At 48.6% G+C, this 15,544-nt stretch overlaps 3 protein-coding genes across 16 annotated transcripts; 1 reads left to right on the plus strand and 2 right to left on the minus strand.

The window, feature by feature from the left end:
• Positions 1-9: 9 nt before the first annotated feature.
• SNX17 (sorting nexin 17) lies at positions 10-5,840 on the minus strand. Its single transcript, XM_081068213.1, has 15 exons — positions 5,524-5,840; positions 4,986-5,060; positions 3,878-3,995; positions 3,288-3,352; positions 2,894-3,004; positions 2,681-2,771; positions 2,445-2,532; positions 2,132-2,201; positions 1,750-1,842; positions 1,457-1,660; positions 1,195-1,320; positions 953-1,030; positions 729-803; positions 596-637; positions 10-506 (listed from the first exon to the last, which is right to left on the minus strand). Exons 1-15 carry the CDS (start codon positions 5,584-5,586, stop codon positions 393-395), a joined length of 1,413 nt encoding a protein of 470 aa, XP_080924339.1. The 5' UTR covers positions 5,587-5,840; the 3' UTR covers positions 10-392.
• On the plus strand, positions 5,782-11,107 carry EIF2B4 (eukaryotic translation initiation factor 2B subunit delta). Of its 14 annotated transcripts, none has more exons than XM_081068207.1 (14): positions 5,912-6,195; positions 6,398-6,441; positions 6,551-6,629; positions 6,769-6,904; positions 7,117-7,323; positions 7,596-7,678; positions 8,439-8,530; positions 8,759-8,873; positions 9,082-9,158; positions 9,343-9,445; positions 9,707-9,834; positions 9,973-10,150; positions 10,560-10,740; positions 10,860-11,107. In XM_081068207.1, exons 4-14 carry the CDS (start codon positions 6,784-6,786, stop codon positions 11,057-11,059), a joined length of 1,485 nt encoding a protein of 494 aa, XP_080924333.1. In that variant the 5' UTR covers positions 5,912-6,195; positions 6,398-6,441; positions 6,551-6,629; positions 6,769-6,783; the 3' UTR covers positions 11,060-11,107. The 14 variants fall into 14 exon arrangements, with proteins under 14 accessions (XP_080924329.1, XP_080924330.1, XP_080924333.1 ...); XM_081068208.1 differs by having other exon boundaries at positions 5,943-6,017; XM_081068209.1 differs by having other exon boundaries at positions 5,954-6,195; positions 7,120-7,323.
• LOC308505625 (prefoldin subunit 6-like) lies at positions 7,825-8,430 on the minus strand. Its single transcript, XM_081068214.1, has one exon. It carries the CDS (start codon positions 8,337-8,339, stop codon positions 7,950-7,952), a length of 390 nt encoding a protein of 129 aa, XP_080924340.1. The 5' UTR covers positions 8,340-8,430; the 3' UTR covers positions 7,825-7,949.
• Positions 11,108-15,544: the final 4,437 nt, after the last annotated feature.

Here is a 15,544-nt window from a genome sequence, read left to right on the forward strand (position 1 = left end):
CCAGAGGTAGGCAGCAATCAGGCTGAGTTTAATGACAGGAAGCTGGGCCAGACCATACACAGACCTCTGCCCATCCCCTTGGCCCATGGCCCCGAGAAGTCAGAAGCAGCTGGGGGGAGCTGTGGTTCCTCCCCAAGGCAGGTAGCCATGGTCCCGTGGACTTTGTGCAAAATACTAAATGCTAATTTGGCATTGAGGGCCAGCTCTGAAAAGGGGATAGTCCTTTGTGCAGCTAGCCCAAGAGGGAAGGGAAAAGAAGTTAGGAGGCCCCTGGCCGAAAGGAGAAAAGGGGAAGGTAGGAAGGAAAAGACCCCCAGGCTTGGGGGATACAGGCACAGGGCTAGTTTTTGAACACTCCTCTGGGGTAGAGGCGGACAGTCTAGCAGTGGAGATCACAGATCCTCATCTCCAATGCCCTCGAAGGCGAAATTGCCGTGGACATCACTGGCACTGGCATCTGTGCTGGGACTGCCAATCCCCCGCAAGCTCACAGCACTCAGCTTGCTCTGTAACAAAGGCAGGGTGGGGTCAGGGCTTGAGCCTCCCCAAGTCCCCCTACCAACACCAACCTCACCAACCCTCGTGGGAAACTCACTGAGAGTTTGACCATGGACTCCCGGCTGGCATCAGGTGACTCCTGGGGAAGAAGAGGCAGAGGTGTCAGAGACCTCACTGGGAGAGGTAAGGCAAGCCTAGGGGCCAGGGTACTAACAAGGAGTAACACTTACAAGCAGTGGTGGGGACTTCACTGCTTGCTGGCTGTCTGAGCGTCTCAGGGTGCCCCCGACCCGCCTGCGCAGCATCTGGGGATGGAGATACAAGGCACTGTTAAGGGCAGGAGCACTCCCTTTGGAATCCCCATCACTTCCCCTCTCCCAGGAAGTGTCACAGCAGGAACAAAAGGCAGGGAGAGCACAACCACTCAGTTGCCTGGTCCATATTTGCTGTTTACCTTCCTGATACTGCCGCCAGATTTCTTCACCATCAATTCATCTACCATGGACTGTAAGCAGATGCTCATCATGATAGCCTGAGGGCAAGAGGAGAGCTCAGCCTGACTAGAGCTGTCATCCTGAGCCCAGCACCCCTAAGACAAGGGCTCCCACTCACATGGAGTCCTGGAAGCCCTAGACTTGGGTATCTAAGAGAGGCGGTGCAATGGGGTCCAGAGGAGGCCTGAGGGTGGGCTCACACCTGGGGGCTGGTGATGGTGACCCACTGGAGCCGGTCCTTGCTCATGAGGTATTCAAAAGCCAGTTCCAGGCGCACCTCACCCCGGCCCCGGCCGGGGCTGCTTGTGCCTCCGCTGGGCAATGGCACCTGGGAGAGGAAGGGGAATTAGGCAGAGTTCATTCTGACCGATCGGCCTGCCTCCCTGGCCCACTGCAGCCCATTCCTGAAGCTCAAGGCTTGCCAGGCCCCATCCCACTCCTCCCCCACTCCTACCCCAACTCACAGAGGAGGTGACCCGCCAACAACGCATGCGGGTGACTCGAAAGGAGCCTTCGCGGAGTTGCTGGCCAGGCAGGCGGAGCTGGAGGCTGAGCTCACTGTTGCCTGCGCTCACCACCACGGGACAGTCCTTCTCTGGGAAGTCAGCCACACAGGCATCAAAGCGCAAGTAGCCATAGTGTCGCAGCGTCTGGGCCAGCCGCAGGAACTGAAACCCAGTCACCAGGCGTGCGGGTCAAGGGGGAGTGGAGCAGCTCGGAGAAAGCAGCCCTGGGAAGGGAGATGGGCAAGGCTCACCTCCTTCTTGGAGACCTTCTCTTGCAGAGATTTGAGCTGCCGGTGCTGCTCCTTGGTGACCAGGATCCACCCACGCTCAATGTCTGACACCGTCTACAAGTGGAGACAAGGGGTGAGGGGGTTAAGGGATACCTGTCAGAGGTCCAAGGAAAGGGTCCAGTTACCTCTGTCCAGCCTGACCCCTAGCCCCAAACTCTGGTGAGTCCTTGACCGAAATTAGCTTATAAAGTAGGGACTGTAGAGTTTGTAACGCCTAGGAATGATAGTATTCTAGCAACTTCCCCCATGAACTGGGAGAAAAGACATAAAAGGAGTTTTCTTGGAAGAGTGGGACACCAGAGTCATTTTCAGGGGAAGGGTTCTGAGGCAGCTCCAAGCTCACCTGAGCATAAAGCAGGTTCAGGCCAACCCGGTTCTCCATGACATCGTCATCATAGGCAGAGTCCCAATAACTGTGAGGCCAAGGGGTGGAAAGGGGTAACGGGGCTAAGCTGGGGTAAGGCATGAGGTAGAATGGAAAATAGGGCAGAACAGGAGCAAGCTGAACTACTGGGCTAATGGTTGGCGGGAAGCAGCTCTGGAGGCCTGCTACGAACACCCAGTGCTACACCCTTGTCCAGATTCTTCTGTCTCAATATGTGGCCCAGTCATCCATCCAATCTAGTACCCTCCCCTCCTCCAAGCCCAGCCCTGACCTCTTTCTTAGCACAATCTTATACTCTTGACTCCGAAGACTGGTAACAGACACATAAGGCAGCTCAAATTCTTGCAATTTCCGTACAACTATGGGTTAAAGAAACAGAAAATGTCATGAGACTCAAGGGGAAGGAAATCAAGAGGGAAGCCCCAAGGAAATGCCACATTCTAGGGGGAGGCAGGGAGGCTAATTCACTCCTGGAAGCACAGAGAAGTCAAGTACAGAGAAACTCACAAGAAAAGGCTCCATCCTCTTTTTCTCGAACTAAAAAGAGACTAAAGTATCCGATCAAGTCATCTGGAAGATCCAGCTTTGCAGCTACAGCCTGAGGGTAGGGAAGGAAGTCCAGCTCATCACACTGATTGGTTCATTCACGTCCCCCCCCGCCCCCCCCAGCCAAAGCCTGGACCCCGAGGTGCAGGGGCAGGTGCAGAACCAGTGCCTCACCTCCAGGACATCCTCAGTCTGATCTGAAGTGAGCACATTGACCAGAACTTTCTGCCCGTTGCTCAGCAGCACTTCCAAGGACACCTCTTCTGTGGGGACCTGCTGTGTCTCCTGGTGAGCCCAGACAGGAATAGAAGGCACCATTTTGTTAATCCCTGCTCAGTGTCCAGCTCTCACCTATCCCCAACTCTGTCTAGGTCCTTCTGGTGTCTTTATTCTCAGCTGCTTAATTACAGGCTCAGTTTCCTTGATTTCACTGGTACAGCAGAAGCACCATTCCATTAAAAAAAAAAAAAAAAAGGTGCCAGGATGACTTCTCTGTAGCCACTTTATTAAAATGACGGCTCTACAGCAAGGTCCTTGTCTGAAATCTTGGTCCCATCCAAAGTCTTACCTGTTGTGCCCGACGCAGGAAACTATTGAAGGTCTCACTGCTCCCAAGCAATGGATCTTGCCGAACTGTGGGGAGATGAGAATGATGTTCAGTAACTTAAGACTCCTTCTTGGCTTCTTCCAGTTCTCGTCTTGGTAGGTCCCCCAGACCTTATGTCCTGGGCTGATAATGGGTCTGTCACATCCCCAGCTGGCTTCACCTCACTGTTCACATAAATTCTTCACCTGCCCCACCCCTGGCTGCCATCTAGTTGAGTCCTATAGAACTCTAGGGAAGTAATACTGTCTGTAGTTCTATAGTCTATAGAACTAGGGAAGTAATACTGTCAATCAAAAGCATATCAGATACAAATTAAGTTCTCCCCATGGATCTAAACCTAAATTGCTTTAAAACTATTTAGTATTAGTATTCCTAATAGATGTTAGTGCCCAAATTGCTTTGCTATTGTCAACAGTATCCTCGCATGCTACTTTCTTTTGCTAATTAACTAACAGATCAAATAAGACTCTTCCCTGGACCTACAGAACCAGCCGGTGGATTCTCCCATAACCCTCAACACAGCCATCCTAAAGTTCTCTCCGACCACTCACCAGCTTGCATGTACTTCTCTAACTGTTCTCGCCTCTGTTCTACTTCAGCAGGTGTCAGAGAGAAAAGCTTCTTTGGAGGAAATGCAGGAAGCACATTGGCCCCATACTCCTTCCGAAGCTATTTAGAGAAAGAGAGAGAACCTTCACATAGACAATAGCAAATAAGAATAGGCAATCCACACTCACAATGTTCTCTTGGTCTCCCCTGCCCATCTGCCCTGTCATCTGGGAAACACTTCCTTTGACAGAGGTCAAATTCTAACAGAGCTGTTCCTCCCTCCTAGATATAAGTTCTTTCCTATCTTACTGTGTAGAAGTCATCCCCTTCACAGTGTGGGGAGGGTTTGTATGGGGCCAGGGCCTAGGGAGCCCATGATGATCTAGCAAGACTGTGTTCAATGAACCATCAGAGAAAGCAAAGGGCTTCAGAAGGAAATTTTATGTGCACAAATGATTAAGTAATAGCTAAGTATGTCCACTATAAGTATGGGACTTATAGGGTCTTTACAGATCAACAAATCCGTTTTTCTGTTGTAGGAAATGAGGCTCAAAGAAACTAGGTGACTTGCTCGGATTGCACAACTAGTTATCAGTAGAACCAGTACTCTGAACTGAGTTAAATACAGTTCACAATATGGTGAGAACAGAGAAACACCGCATCACAGATACATAAGGAAAACGACCTGCTACACACACTGAGATGGGCCCAAGAATACAGAAGGAAATCAATTAATGGTGTGTATGAGCAGGGAATAGTATTTCAAGTTGCAGCCCAGATGACAGAGGAATGTGCTTTGGCAGTGGAAAGGAGGGTGGGGGGAGAGGTGGCTTTTTTCCATGCACAGGCAAAGGCTGAAGCCAGGGGACAGAGAAAGCAGGAAGGAGAATGTAAGTATAGGGAGGAGCAGTTAGAGGGCAGACATTAAGCTTCTTAGGGAGTTCCCCGGAAATGTCAAATGATAAGATAAAGTAACAGATCCTTCCCTGTGGCAGTGATTAAAGGGGAACTACAGCCTAGAGGAAAGCGATGAGGGGGAAAATGGAGACATTGATGTCCAGGTGTAGGGAAGGGCTTGAAGCTGCCTCAAGGCAGGGGTGCTAGTCCCACCTGCTCGTGCAGCCCCAGGAGCTGGCTGTAGCGCACCCGACAGTGCAGGACTCCATTCACGTGAATGTTATAAGCCTGAGGACACAAAAGCAGGCATTTGAGGGTTGCCGTCGGGGCGACCCCCTTAAGAACCCTGGTCAGAAGTTGCCTGGTACAGCTCCGCCTGAGTAGAGCTCCGAGACCTTCCGAGGGTTTCTCAGTTCTGTTTTCCCCGTGGCCAGGTTCTAAAGCAGAAGCACCAGTCCGGGGGAAACTCGGGCGCTCGTGTCGCAGTCTCCCTCCCCAAGAGGCCAGTGACGCCCACCAGAGCAGCCGCGGCCCAGCTGGGGGAGGCGACGCAGTTGGACAAAGGACCTACAGGAGCTGGGGCGACCTGTGGGCGAATCTGAGACGTGGTATAAGTTCCCAGCTAAGCCGTCAGAAGTCGGCGGTCTGGGACCAGGCCCGAAGGGTAGATGCCAGGCTTCGGAGGCCGCTCGGAGAGGGCTCCGGCCCGTTATCCCCGCCCCTGCCCGGCCAGGCTCCGGCCGCTCCTCACCACGTAGGCGGAGCCGCCGCTGTCCCCGCTGCGGGACTCGGTTTCAGGAATGGAAAAGTGCATGTTCCCTGCGACAGGGCCCAGCCGGGCTCCGGACTGAGGGCCGTAGCGGCTTTGCACGCTCGCCTCCGCTGCTCAGCGCGTTCCCGCAGCCTCACTCGCCATTTTTTTTTGGGGGGGTGGGGGTTAGGGTGCTGAGATCGGATGTGGGAAGGGCGGTGGGACATCCGCTCTGGGGCGCAGCACCCCGGGCATGCTGGGAACTGTAGTCTAAAGGACAAGAGGAGACTGCCGGGACTGGAGCCCCACGTTGAGGTGGCCCTCATCGCCACCCGTAGCCCGGGGCGGAGCTCCAGGGCCGGTCCGAGATTGTGCTCGGCTTCGGGCTGCGCGTCGCGAGTGTCAGCCCAGGAGGCGCTGCAGTTCCTGTGACCGCGGCGGGCGGAGCCTGGGATCCAGCGTCATGGCTGCCGTGGCTGTGGCTGTTCGCAAGGGTGAGTGAAGCATCGGGGAGCACAAACGGGTACGCGAGACTACGGGCTCCGGACAGCTACTGCTGGACCCCGGGCGCGTCTCGGCACTGCCGTCAAGTTCCGGCGCCACGCCGGACGCTGGGCCGCGCTGCCTCGGGCGCAGGCCGGAGCCGCGTACCGCCTGGTTTCCGAGTGCAGGGTGGGTGCTCTTCCTTTCTCCCTCCCCCGCCTACTCTTTGATCCTGCCGCGCACTGCGTCCCCACGCGATCCTTGGCTCGCCTCCTGGCTGGTGGCACAGCCGTGGTCATGCCGACCCAGCAGCCAACTGCGCTTTCTACGAGTGCCCCCAAGCCCTCCCGGAGCCTGTCTGGCTCACTTTGTGCCCTGTTTTCCGATGCAGACTCGGGATCTGGGATGAAGGCGGAGCTCTCTCCTCGGCCTGGGGTAAGTGTGGGTGCCCTCCCAAGCCACCTGTCCAGCGCTACGCAGGAGGCTCTGTCAGCTTTATTCCGCCCCAACCTCCATCCCTGTTTCACTTTATTTTTCGGTAAAGTCAGGAGATTTTAGAGTTCTTTCCGCCTTAACGGTATGTGGCTCTGACCCTGGAGGAGAAGCTTGGATCCCTGTGGGAGGTAAGCTTTGCAACAGGGAGCTGGTGAGAGTTAGGGAGTATTAGGGACTTTAACTTGTGGGAATCTTGTGAGAATCCAGCAGTGTTTATTCACCTTTGGAATTGTTGGGGAAGAGCAGTGTTCTATGTCTGTGTCTCAGGCCGCGGGGAGGGAGATGACCCAAGAAGAGAAGCTGCAGCTGCGGAAGGAAAAGAAACAGCAGAAGAAGAAACGGAAGGAGGAAAAGGGGGCAGAACCAGAAGGAGGTTCTGCTATATCTGCAGCCCAATGTCAAGGTGCGCGATCTTTTTTTAAAGGGCTGGGGTTTGGAGCTAGTAGAGGGATGGGTGGCATAAAAGTGGGGAAGAGAGGACAGAGTTGGCTTCAGCAAGTGAGAGGCGAAGACGTTTAGATAAACAGAGAGTAGCTTTGGTGGAGGCATAGATATTATCTGCCTGGGGCTTCTTCCTTCTACCTTTAGTAGGTCTAACCTTCCTTCTACCTTTAGTAGGTCCTACCAAAGAAGTGCCAGGACCTGGCAGTCAGTTGGGCACTGCTGGGGAGAAAATTCCAGCTGGCCGGAGTAAAGCTGAACTTCGTGCTGAACGGCGGGCCAAGCAGGAGGCTGAGCGGGCCCTGAAACAGGCAAGAAAAGGTGAACAAGGAGGACCGCCTCCTCAGGCCTGTCCCAGCACCTCCGGAGAAACCCCCTCAGGTATCTTCCTTTCACTTCAAGACCTCTGTTGATTCTACTTAGTGTGTTAAGTCAGGCTTCCCCATAGTAAAACAGCTCTCCCATTCTTCGCTTTGGTTCTCAGATTTCAAGATTCTCCTCTCAATCTTATCCTACCCCTATTATCTCTTCTACTCTTTTCTCCCATTTTTCCCCCTTCTTCTGCCCAACTTTTCTTGATGTCTCCTATGTCCTAAAAGCAAATTTCCCATTATTACCTATAGAGTCTTGAAAACACGATCATTATCTTTTAGGAGCGAAGCGTCTCCCTGAGTGCACTCAGGTCAATGACCCCACACTTCTGAGAAGGCTTGTTAAAAAACCAGAGCGACAACAGGTAAGAAGTAAGTTTGGTGTGTGGCCAGAAAGAGCCTAGGGAGATGGGATAGCTGGAGGAAAGGTGCTCAGGGAAAAATGAGACCCTGGAGAAGGATAGATATTTGGGTCAAAGTAGTTTTAGTATTTACTTCCTTTCCAGCTTCATCCCATGAGTGTGTTTTTTTGTTCGTTTTTTTTTGTGGGGTTTTTTTGCCAGTGTTTTCACATTTTATTGGCTATAATATACACCCTAGAGCTGCCTCGATCCCTCCCCTCCCCCCGCCAGGGGGTCAGGCTTTTCCAGGAGCTCCTGCCTTTGCTGCCTGGGCCCGCTGGAACTCCTGCTGCAGCTGGGCAAGGGTCTCCCTCTCTTGCTCTGACTGCCGCTCCAGGTTCCGGAGCTGGGATTCATATCGCTTAATTTCAGCTGTGATATAGTCCAGCCTCTCCCCAACTATGGCTCGAGCCTCCCCCAGCTCCTGTTTGACCAGCACGGGGCCCAGAAGTTTAAAGACCACATTGGACCCATCCAGCAGGGCCAGTTTCTCCTTTACGATATTATTTTCTGTTAGTTGTGCTTCACGCGTCTGCCGCCCTGACATGGATTTACTCAAGTCCTTCTGTAGCTGTTGATATTTCTCCACTTCTCCCTGTAGTTTCTTCTGAGTCAGCTCAGCCATGGCGGAGACGAAAGCATTCTCCCTTCAGTATTCATCATCCCATGAGTTTTAAACTCTGGGTTATTGGCCTTATTTTCTCTCTCTCTCTTATTTTTTCAGGTTCCTACGCGAAAAGATTATGGCTCTAAAGTCAGTCTCTTTTCTCACCTACCCCAGTACAGCAGACAAAACTCTCTGACTCAGTATATGAGGTAAGATTTTGTGAAATTCATCACTTGAATCTGAGGAGTTTTAGCAATTCTGTATTGAAAGTGACTGGAAATTTGACCTTGGCTCTGTGGGTAGAAGCATGAACACAAGACAAAACTAGAGGAAATGGGGTGTTTGTGCTAGTGAAGGAAGTTCCTTTTCATCAGGGGCAGGTGGGCAGTAGGTGCTCAAGCTCCCTTGCAAAGTGTGTGACACCGTCATCCCATCAGCATCCCATGCTCTGTGATCCACCCAGCCATGGTGCGACTCGGCCTGCAGTACTCCCAGGGCCTGGTCAGTGGCTCCAATGCCCGGTGCATTGCCCTGCTTCGTGCCCTGCAGCAGGTATGCCATGCCCCGTCTTGGTCCCTCTTAGGACCCAGCCCTATCTCCCCTAACACTATCCCAGCTTCTCTCACCCAAATTAATCTTGGGGGTGGGGGAAGAGGGAATGATTTCACTCAGAACACTTTTCTCAGTGAAGCTTACCCTGTCCCCCTTTCAGAGACCTTTATTAGGGGATATTTTGCTGACCAACTTGTGTACCCTTCAGGTGATTCAGGATTACACAACACCACCCAATGAAGAACTCTCAAGGGATCTAGTGAATAAACTAAAGCCCTACTTCAGGTAAGGACAGCTACTACAAGCCCACTTCCAGCTCACCTACTCTTTTTCTTGTACTCTTTCTTTTGCTCTTCTACCTCTTCTTTCATTGTTCTGTTCTCTGTCTTGTTTTTAAAGAATTTTTTATTAATGTGAAAGCTTTGTAAGTTGTGAAGAGTTGCACAAATGTAAGGTGTTGTTGTTTTAGCTTCCTGACTCAGTGCCGTCCCCTGTCGGCGAGCATGTACAATGCCATCAAGTTCCTTAACAAGGAGATCACGGGTGTGAGCAGCTCCAAGCGGGAAGAGGAGGTGATGAGTATGAGGAATGAGCAAGGCATGCACCTGGGGGTAGAGCTGAGAAACGTTCAGGGCTGCCAGGAGGGGCAGCTCGGCCATTCTGCCCTGGTCAAGGGTGAAGGAAGTGTTTGGGCTGTCTGACTTGTACCACCTTTGGGTCCCCTGTAGGTCCCCCTTGAGCCCATCATTATACACGTATTCAAGCATCTGGCATGATCATCACAGGAAGAAATGTGTCCATTTCTTGTTCTCTAAGTGTCTTACTCCATTTAGGCCAAGTCCGAACTTCGATCAGCTATTGATCGGTATGTGCAAGAGAAGATTGTGCTTGCAGCTCAGGCAATTTCACGCTTTGCTTATAAGAAGATCAGTAATGGAGATGTGATCCTGGTATATGGATGGTATGGTCCAGATGCTCTGACTGAGAAAATTGGGGAGGTGAAATGATCTGAAGAAGGGATTACCCCTTTGCCCTTTAGGAATGAGCTGGCCATCAGTTAGTGAGATTATAACTGAATCCTCCTCTCCATTCACTCCAGCTCTTCTCTGGTATCACGAATTCTTCAGGAGGCTTGGGCTGAGGGCCGGCGATTTCGGGTGGTAGTGGTGGACAGCCGGCCACGGCTGGAGGGAAGGCACATGCTACGTTCTCTAGTCCGTGCTGGGGTCCCTGCCTCCTACCTGTTGATTCCTGCAGCCTCCTATGTGCTCCCAGAGGTGAGCGCAGAGGAAAGGGACTCCAAAGTTGTAGTAAAAGGTTTTAGTAGTATAGACGATTCCACCTTATGATTATTTAGGTTTATAATTCTTTAGCAATATTAGAATTACATAAGCCCTGTTGATATTTAATGGGAAAAACATCTACAGCATGTCATAGCAGTCTAGCTATTAAAGAATATATTAAACTAGCAACTCCCAAGCGGGAAGAGGACAAAAGTAACGTCAGAGTTTAGTTTTTCTGTGGGAGGTCAGTGGGTCATTGATCAGGTGGTTTTCAAGAAGAGCCATCATTAAGATTTGTTATTCATTGTCTTAATATTGCTGTCCTGGGCAGGAGTGGGGAACCTTATTCTGCATTGATCACAGATGACATTTTTTTTTCCCCCCTCTCTACTCTCCAACATAGGTTTCTAAGGTGCTATTGGGAGCTCATGCACTCCTGGCCAATGGGTCCGTGATGTCACGGGTAGGGACAGCACAGCTGGCCCTGGTGGCACGCGCCCATAATGTTCCAGTGCTGGTCTGCTGTGAAACATACAAGTTCTGTGAGCGTGTGCAAACTGATGCCTTTGTTTCTAATGAGCTAGGTAAGGAAGCCCAGGAGGGCACAGCAAAGGTTCCAGGGACCTGAGATTTTGAGGAGAGGGGTGGTTGAACTACAACTTGTTTTCTAAAAGGACATAAATGCATGCACCTCCCATTGTAGATGACCCTGACGACCTGCTGTGTGAGCGAGGAGAACACGTGGCCCTGGCTGACTGGCAGAACCACCCATCCCTACGGTTGTTGAATCTGGTCTATGATGTGACTCCTCCAGAGCTCGTGGATCTGGTGATCACAGAGCTGGGGATGATCCCGTGCAGTTCTGTACCTGTCGTCTTACGAGTCAAAAGTAGTGACCAGTGACTGGGGGGACACAGGCTAAATAAAGGACATACTCCCTACACTGAGCAACTCTGCTGCCTTTGTCTTTTTTAGCATCGCCACCAGTTAGTTTAGGAGTCCAGACTCCCCAGCCCCTCTTAGCACCTGCTACCATCCTCAGACCTTTATGGAGATCCTCTCAGGTGCCTCGCTCCATGCCAGTGCTTTGGGGCCAAAGTGAAGGTCTGTATGGAGACCAAAAACTATCCCAAGTCAACCATTTACCAAGCGTGTGTGTGCCAGACACTGAGCTAGATAGGAGGAATATAAGGACCAATAAGAGTTCTAGCTTTACTGTTATGAATTAATGTATTAATATTTATATTAAACAATATTTATGTTAAATATATATTAGTATGTGTTTGGTATCTTTAGTACTGAGTACTTATTTCTGTGTCAGGAACGGTTCTAATGCCTTTCTTACCCATTTAAGGAAGATTAATCCAACTCTATGAAGTGAGATTTTAGAGATGAGAAAACAGGCCAAAGGATTATTTGCCAAGGCAACACAGCTAAGGCACAGAGAGGTTAAGTTACTTGCTCAACATAATACAGTAACTAAATCAGCGTGTGACCTTAGGTATTTTGGACCCAGAGACTATGCCCTTAACTCTTGTGCTCTTAACGTTAATACTACCTTGCCATTAAGAAACACTCATCATGGTGGAGGAAGACAGACAATACTGTAGTATGAGATAAATTCTGCTAGTATTGTGTTTCCCCGAAAATAAGACGCATTAGAGCTGATTGTCCGGCTAGGTCTTATTTTCGGGGAAACACTGTAGTATGAACAGAGTTCCTTGGAAGCAACGAAGGATGGTCCCATATTTAGTAAGGTTGGAGAAGACTTTACAGGTAACATCTGACCTAGTCCTTGCAGGATAAAAAGTTTCCCAGTTAGAAAAGAACAGGAAGGCAGATCAGAGGAAATAGCTTGGATACGAAGACAGAATAGGCCTTAAAATTTGTGGTGAGGCTAGAACCGCGGCTTCTGTGGACAGAGTGATAAAGCTGCAAAGGTAGGTTGTGTTGGGGCCAGATCATGAGAGTAACCGTTATGTTTAGCATTAAAAAAGGAGTCATCCATTTTGTATATGTGTGTGTTTTACTGAAAAATTTCAAGCAGCACAGGAGTGAACTAGTATACAAAGAATCCTCAGCACCAGATACAATTGTCCAGATTTGCCACATTTGCTTTCTTTTGTTCCCTTTTTTTCCTCACTGAAGTTTCTTACAATAAATCCCAGATATTATCATTTTGCTCCTACAAACTTCGGTATGTGTCTAAAAATTATGGAAATGTACCATATTACTTATTACATTCTTTTGTCCAATCCATAATCAAATTTCCTTCTCAAAAATGGCTGTTTACAGTTGGTTTGTTTGAATCAGGATCTGAACAAATCCACATATTACATTAGGTTATTGTGTTAAATTTTCCATAATCAAAAGCAGTCTTCCCCACCCATCCTTTATTCTCGTTATGTTGATTTGTTCCAGAAACCAGGTTGACTGTTTTGTATTGCCTCACATCAGGAGGTAAATAATGGTTGCTTGTTCCATTTTCAGTGATGAGTGGGTCCAGGCATTTTAAAGTTTCCCAATAAGCTTTCACTTAAATGTTTTATACACTGGTGATTGTTGCCTAAATTTTGTCATTAGGGAATGATGCAAAATGGTGATTTTTTTTCTTAATTCTATCATTCCACATTTACTAGCTGATAAATCTATAAAGAACTCTCTCATCAGCTTTTATTCTGAATTACAGTTCGTACTAGAAAGGCAAGATAAATGCTTAATTCCTACCTTTTATTTGCCAGTTTTCAGGAATTGATAACTAGTTACTTCCAGTGGTATACAATGACTAGTTTATTTTTATTTTTTTGCCTTTTCTTTTTAAAAAGATCATTATACCAGACAACCGAAAATAGCTTCCTCATTTTGGGGATCCTGAAGCAACTAGCAAAAACACCTCAGAGGTTCACTTAATGTTTTTATTTATTTAAAAAAAGATCATTATGAACTCAAGATTTTTTATATATTGAGCATACCACTCAATCACCAAAATTAAGCAGAGGTTCAACAGAGTCAGCTCTCTGCTTTAGAAAGGTAGCTGGTAGAGATTAGAAGCAGAGAAACAGATCAGTTAAAAGATTGCCTATCGGGCCAGCCTGGTGGCTCAGGCAGTTAGAGCTCCATGCTCCTAACTCCGAAGGCTGCCGGTTCGATTCCCACATGGGACACTGAGCTCTCAACCACAAGGTTGCCAGTTCAATTCTTCGAGTCCCCCCAAGGGATGGTGGCCTCCGCCCCCTGCAACTAATATTGAACACGGCACCTTGAGCTGAGCTGCCCCCTGGATGGCTCGGTTGGAGAGCGCCCTCTCAACCACAAGGTTGCCGCTTTGACTCCCCCAAGGGATGGTGGGCTGCGCCCCCTGCAACTAGCAACGGCAACTGGACCTGGAGCTGAGCTGCGCCCTCTACAACTAATCCTGAAAGGACAACAACTTGACTTGGAAAAAAGTCCTGGAAGTACATACCATTCCCCAATAAAAAGTCCTGTTCCCCTTCCCCAATAAAAAAAAAAAAAAAAGATTGCCTATCAATCAAAATTACAAATGCACCTGAACTTTGGTCCAATAATCCTGCTTCTAGGAATTTATGCTACTCATATAGTTGCATGTTTGAAGTAACTTAGATACAAAGTTATTTATATTAATAGCTGCATTGTTTATAATTGCAAAAGACTGGAAACCTAAATACCCAATATTAATGAACTAATTAAATAGTACTACATTCATATAATTAAATACTAAGCAGTCATAACAAAGAATGAGGAAGGTTTTTATGTACAGGAATGGAACAATCTCCAAGGTACACTCAGTTAAAAGCAAAGTACGAGACGTGTAGTTGCTGTTTGAATTAAAAGGAAAATAGATGTATTTGAATATGTGTATAAATATAAAAATATCTTGGACTTGTAAACTGCTTGTGTGGACATGGTCTGGGAGGCTGGAGACAGGTGGGAGTCTTTATAGCCTTTGTATCCTGAATTTTGAGCCACGTGACTGTCTTATTACAAAAATAAATACAACTATTAATACAAAAAGATTTTGCAGGGTTGGCTGGAAGGCTCAGTTGGTTAGAGGCCGAGCTCTCAACAAGGTTGCTGGTTCATTGCCCGCATGGGATGGTAGATTGCGCCCCCTGTAACTCAAGATTGAAACCCGCCACTGGACTTGGAGCTGAGCTGCGTCCTCCACAACTAGGCTTGAAGGACAACGACTTAGAGCTGATGCGCCCTTGAGAAACACAGTTCCTCAATATTCCCCAATTAAAAAACAAAAAAGATTTTGCAATAGTTCTTCAAAGACAGCCTATTCTGAGGAACAGGAATGGAGAGGAAACAGATCTGTTCATTACAGAAGTAAATGTTTGAAACAGAGCTGTCCTTCAGACAAACATTTAAGATAGGATGTATTGGGGGAACTGAAGCCTCAACTGCACACAATTTTCACTTTCACAAAGCAGTTGGTCCTAAGCGATAGCAGCAGCCTTAGTTTATCTTTAGGCCTCTTAGAGTTCTGGGGGCCGGGGATGGGAGTCCCTTTACTCCACCTTATAAATCTTAGCTCGCTCCTCCCAGACTTTTCTTGAATGTTTTGTGTAAGCAAGGAAATTTAATAGGTGAGATTATTTGGGCAAAGAAAGGGCTCACCCCACCCCTTCCAGTTTATATTTATACATCCTCAACGCTCCTCCTTGGTTTGTGGAGACTTGTGAAATACATATGACTTTAAACGCTACAGGAAAAGAGCAGAAACTTTATTACATTCTTTATTCACCCGCATCCCACCTCCCAAGTGAGGGAGTGGGGCAAAGCCTATGACTAAAGCCAGCGACAGGGTCCAAGCCCAAATTAAGACAGAGGGATTGTGATGGCACTAAATCTTCTATTTTTGAGATTTGGATCTCTGGTATAATTCAAATTAAAAGTGTAATTTAGTTGAGGACTTTTTGAAAGCTTTCTTTTCTTTGCCTCTTAATGACTCTGCTTCCTACATATTTACTATGCAGTGCCAATGTTTCTATTCAGCCCAGTGCGGGCCCTGCGACTGGGACAGGTTTTGCATCTGTATGGGATCCACTCTCCTGGCTCCAATTTAAATCTCCATAACTTATGCAAAGTTTGCGATAATCAGCTTTACAGCACTTCCCCCACCCCCAACTACAGGAAAACAGAACACTTGAGGCCAAACAAAGACTCCTGCCAGTAGTTTCCAGCAGACTCTGCCCAGCCGACTCTCCTCTTACTTTAATAAATCTTCTATATTTCTATCTAACTCGGGAATCTTTCACCGCCCACGAGCGAACAGCCACACCTTTCCCGTGCTTTTCTCAAGCCCCCTTTCACTGCGTTTCTGTCTCGTGTCCATCCTCGATATCACTAGTGGCTGGATCTGCG

This window comes from Rhinolophus hipposideros (genome assembly GCF_964194185.1).
Source record: "Rhinolophus hipposideros genome assembly, chromosome: 12".
Lineage (NCBI taxonomy): Eukaryota > Metazoa > Chordata > Mammalia > Chiroptera > Rhinolophidae > Rhinolophus > Rhinolophus hipposideros.

Bases quoted from the DNA above. Each gene is read 5' to 3' on its own strand.
- SNX17 (XM_081068213.1), bottom strand. From the start codon at position 5,586: ATGCACTTTTCCATTCCTGAAACCGAGTCCCGCAGCGGGGACAGCGGC. The intron at 1,843-2,131 runs GTGAGCTTGGAG...CTCCACTTGTAG, and splicing joins TGAACCTGCTTTATGCTCAG to ACGGTGTCAGACATTGAGCG. The intron at 1,661-1,749 runs GTGAGCCTTGCC...ACTGGGTTTCAG, and splicing joins AGAAGGTCTCCAAGAAGGAG to TTCCTGCGGCTGGCCCAGAC.
- LOC308505625 (XM_081068214.1), bottom strand. From the start codon at position 8,339: ATGGCTGAGCTGACTCAGAAGAAACTACAGGGAGAAGTGGAGAAATAT.
- EIF2B4 (XM_081068196.1), top strand. From the start codon at position 6,304: ATGCCGACCCAGCAGCCAACTGCGCTTTCTACGAGTGCCCCCAAGCCC. The intron at 7,679-8,438 runs GTAAGAAGTAAG...TTATTTTTTCAG, and splicing joins AAAAACCAGAGCGACAACAG to GTTCCTACGCGAAAAGATTA. The intron at 8,874-9,081 runs GTATGCCATGCC...TGTACCCTTCAG, and splicing joins TGCTTCGTGCCCTGCAGCAG to GTGATTCAGGATTACACAAC.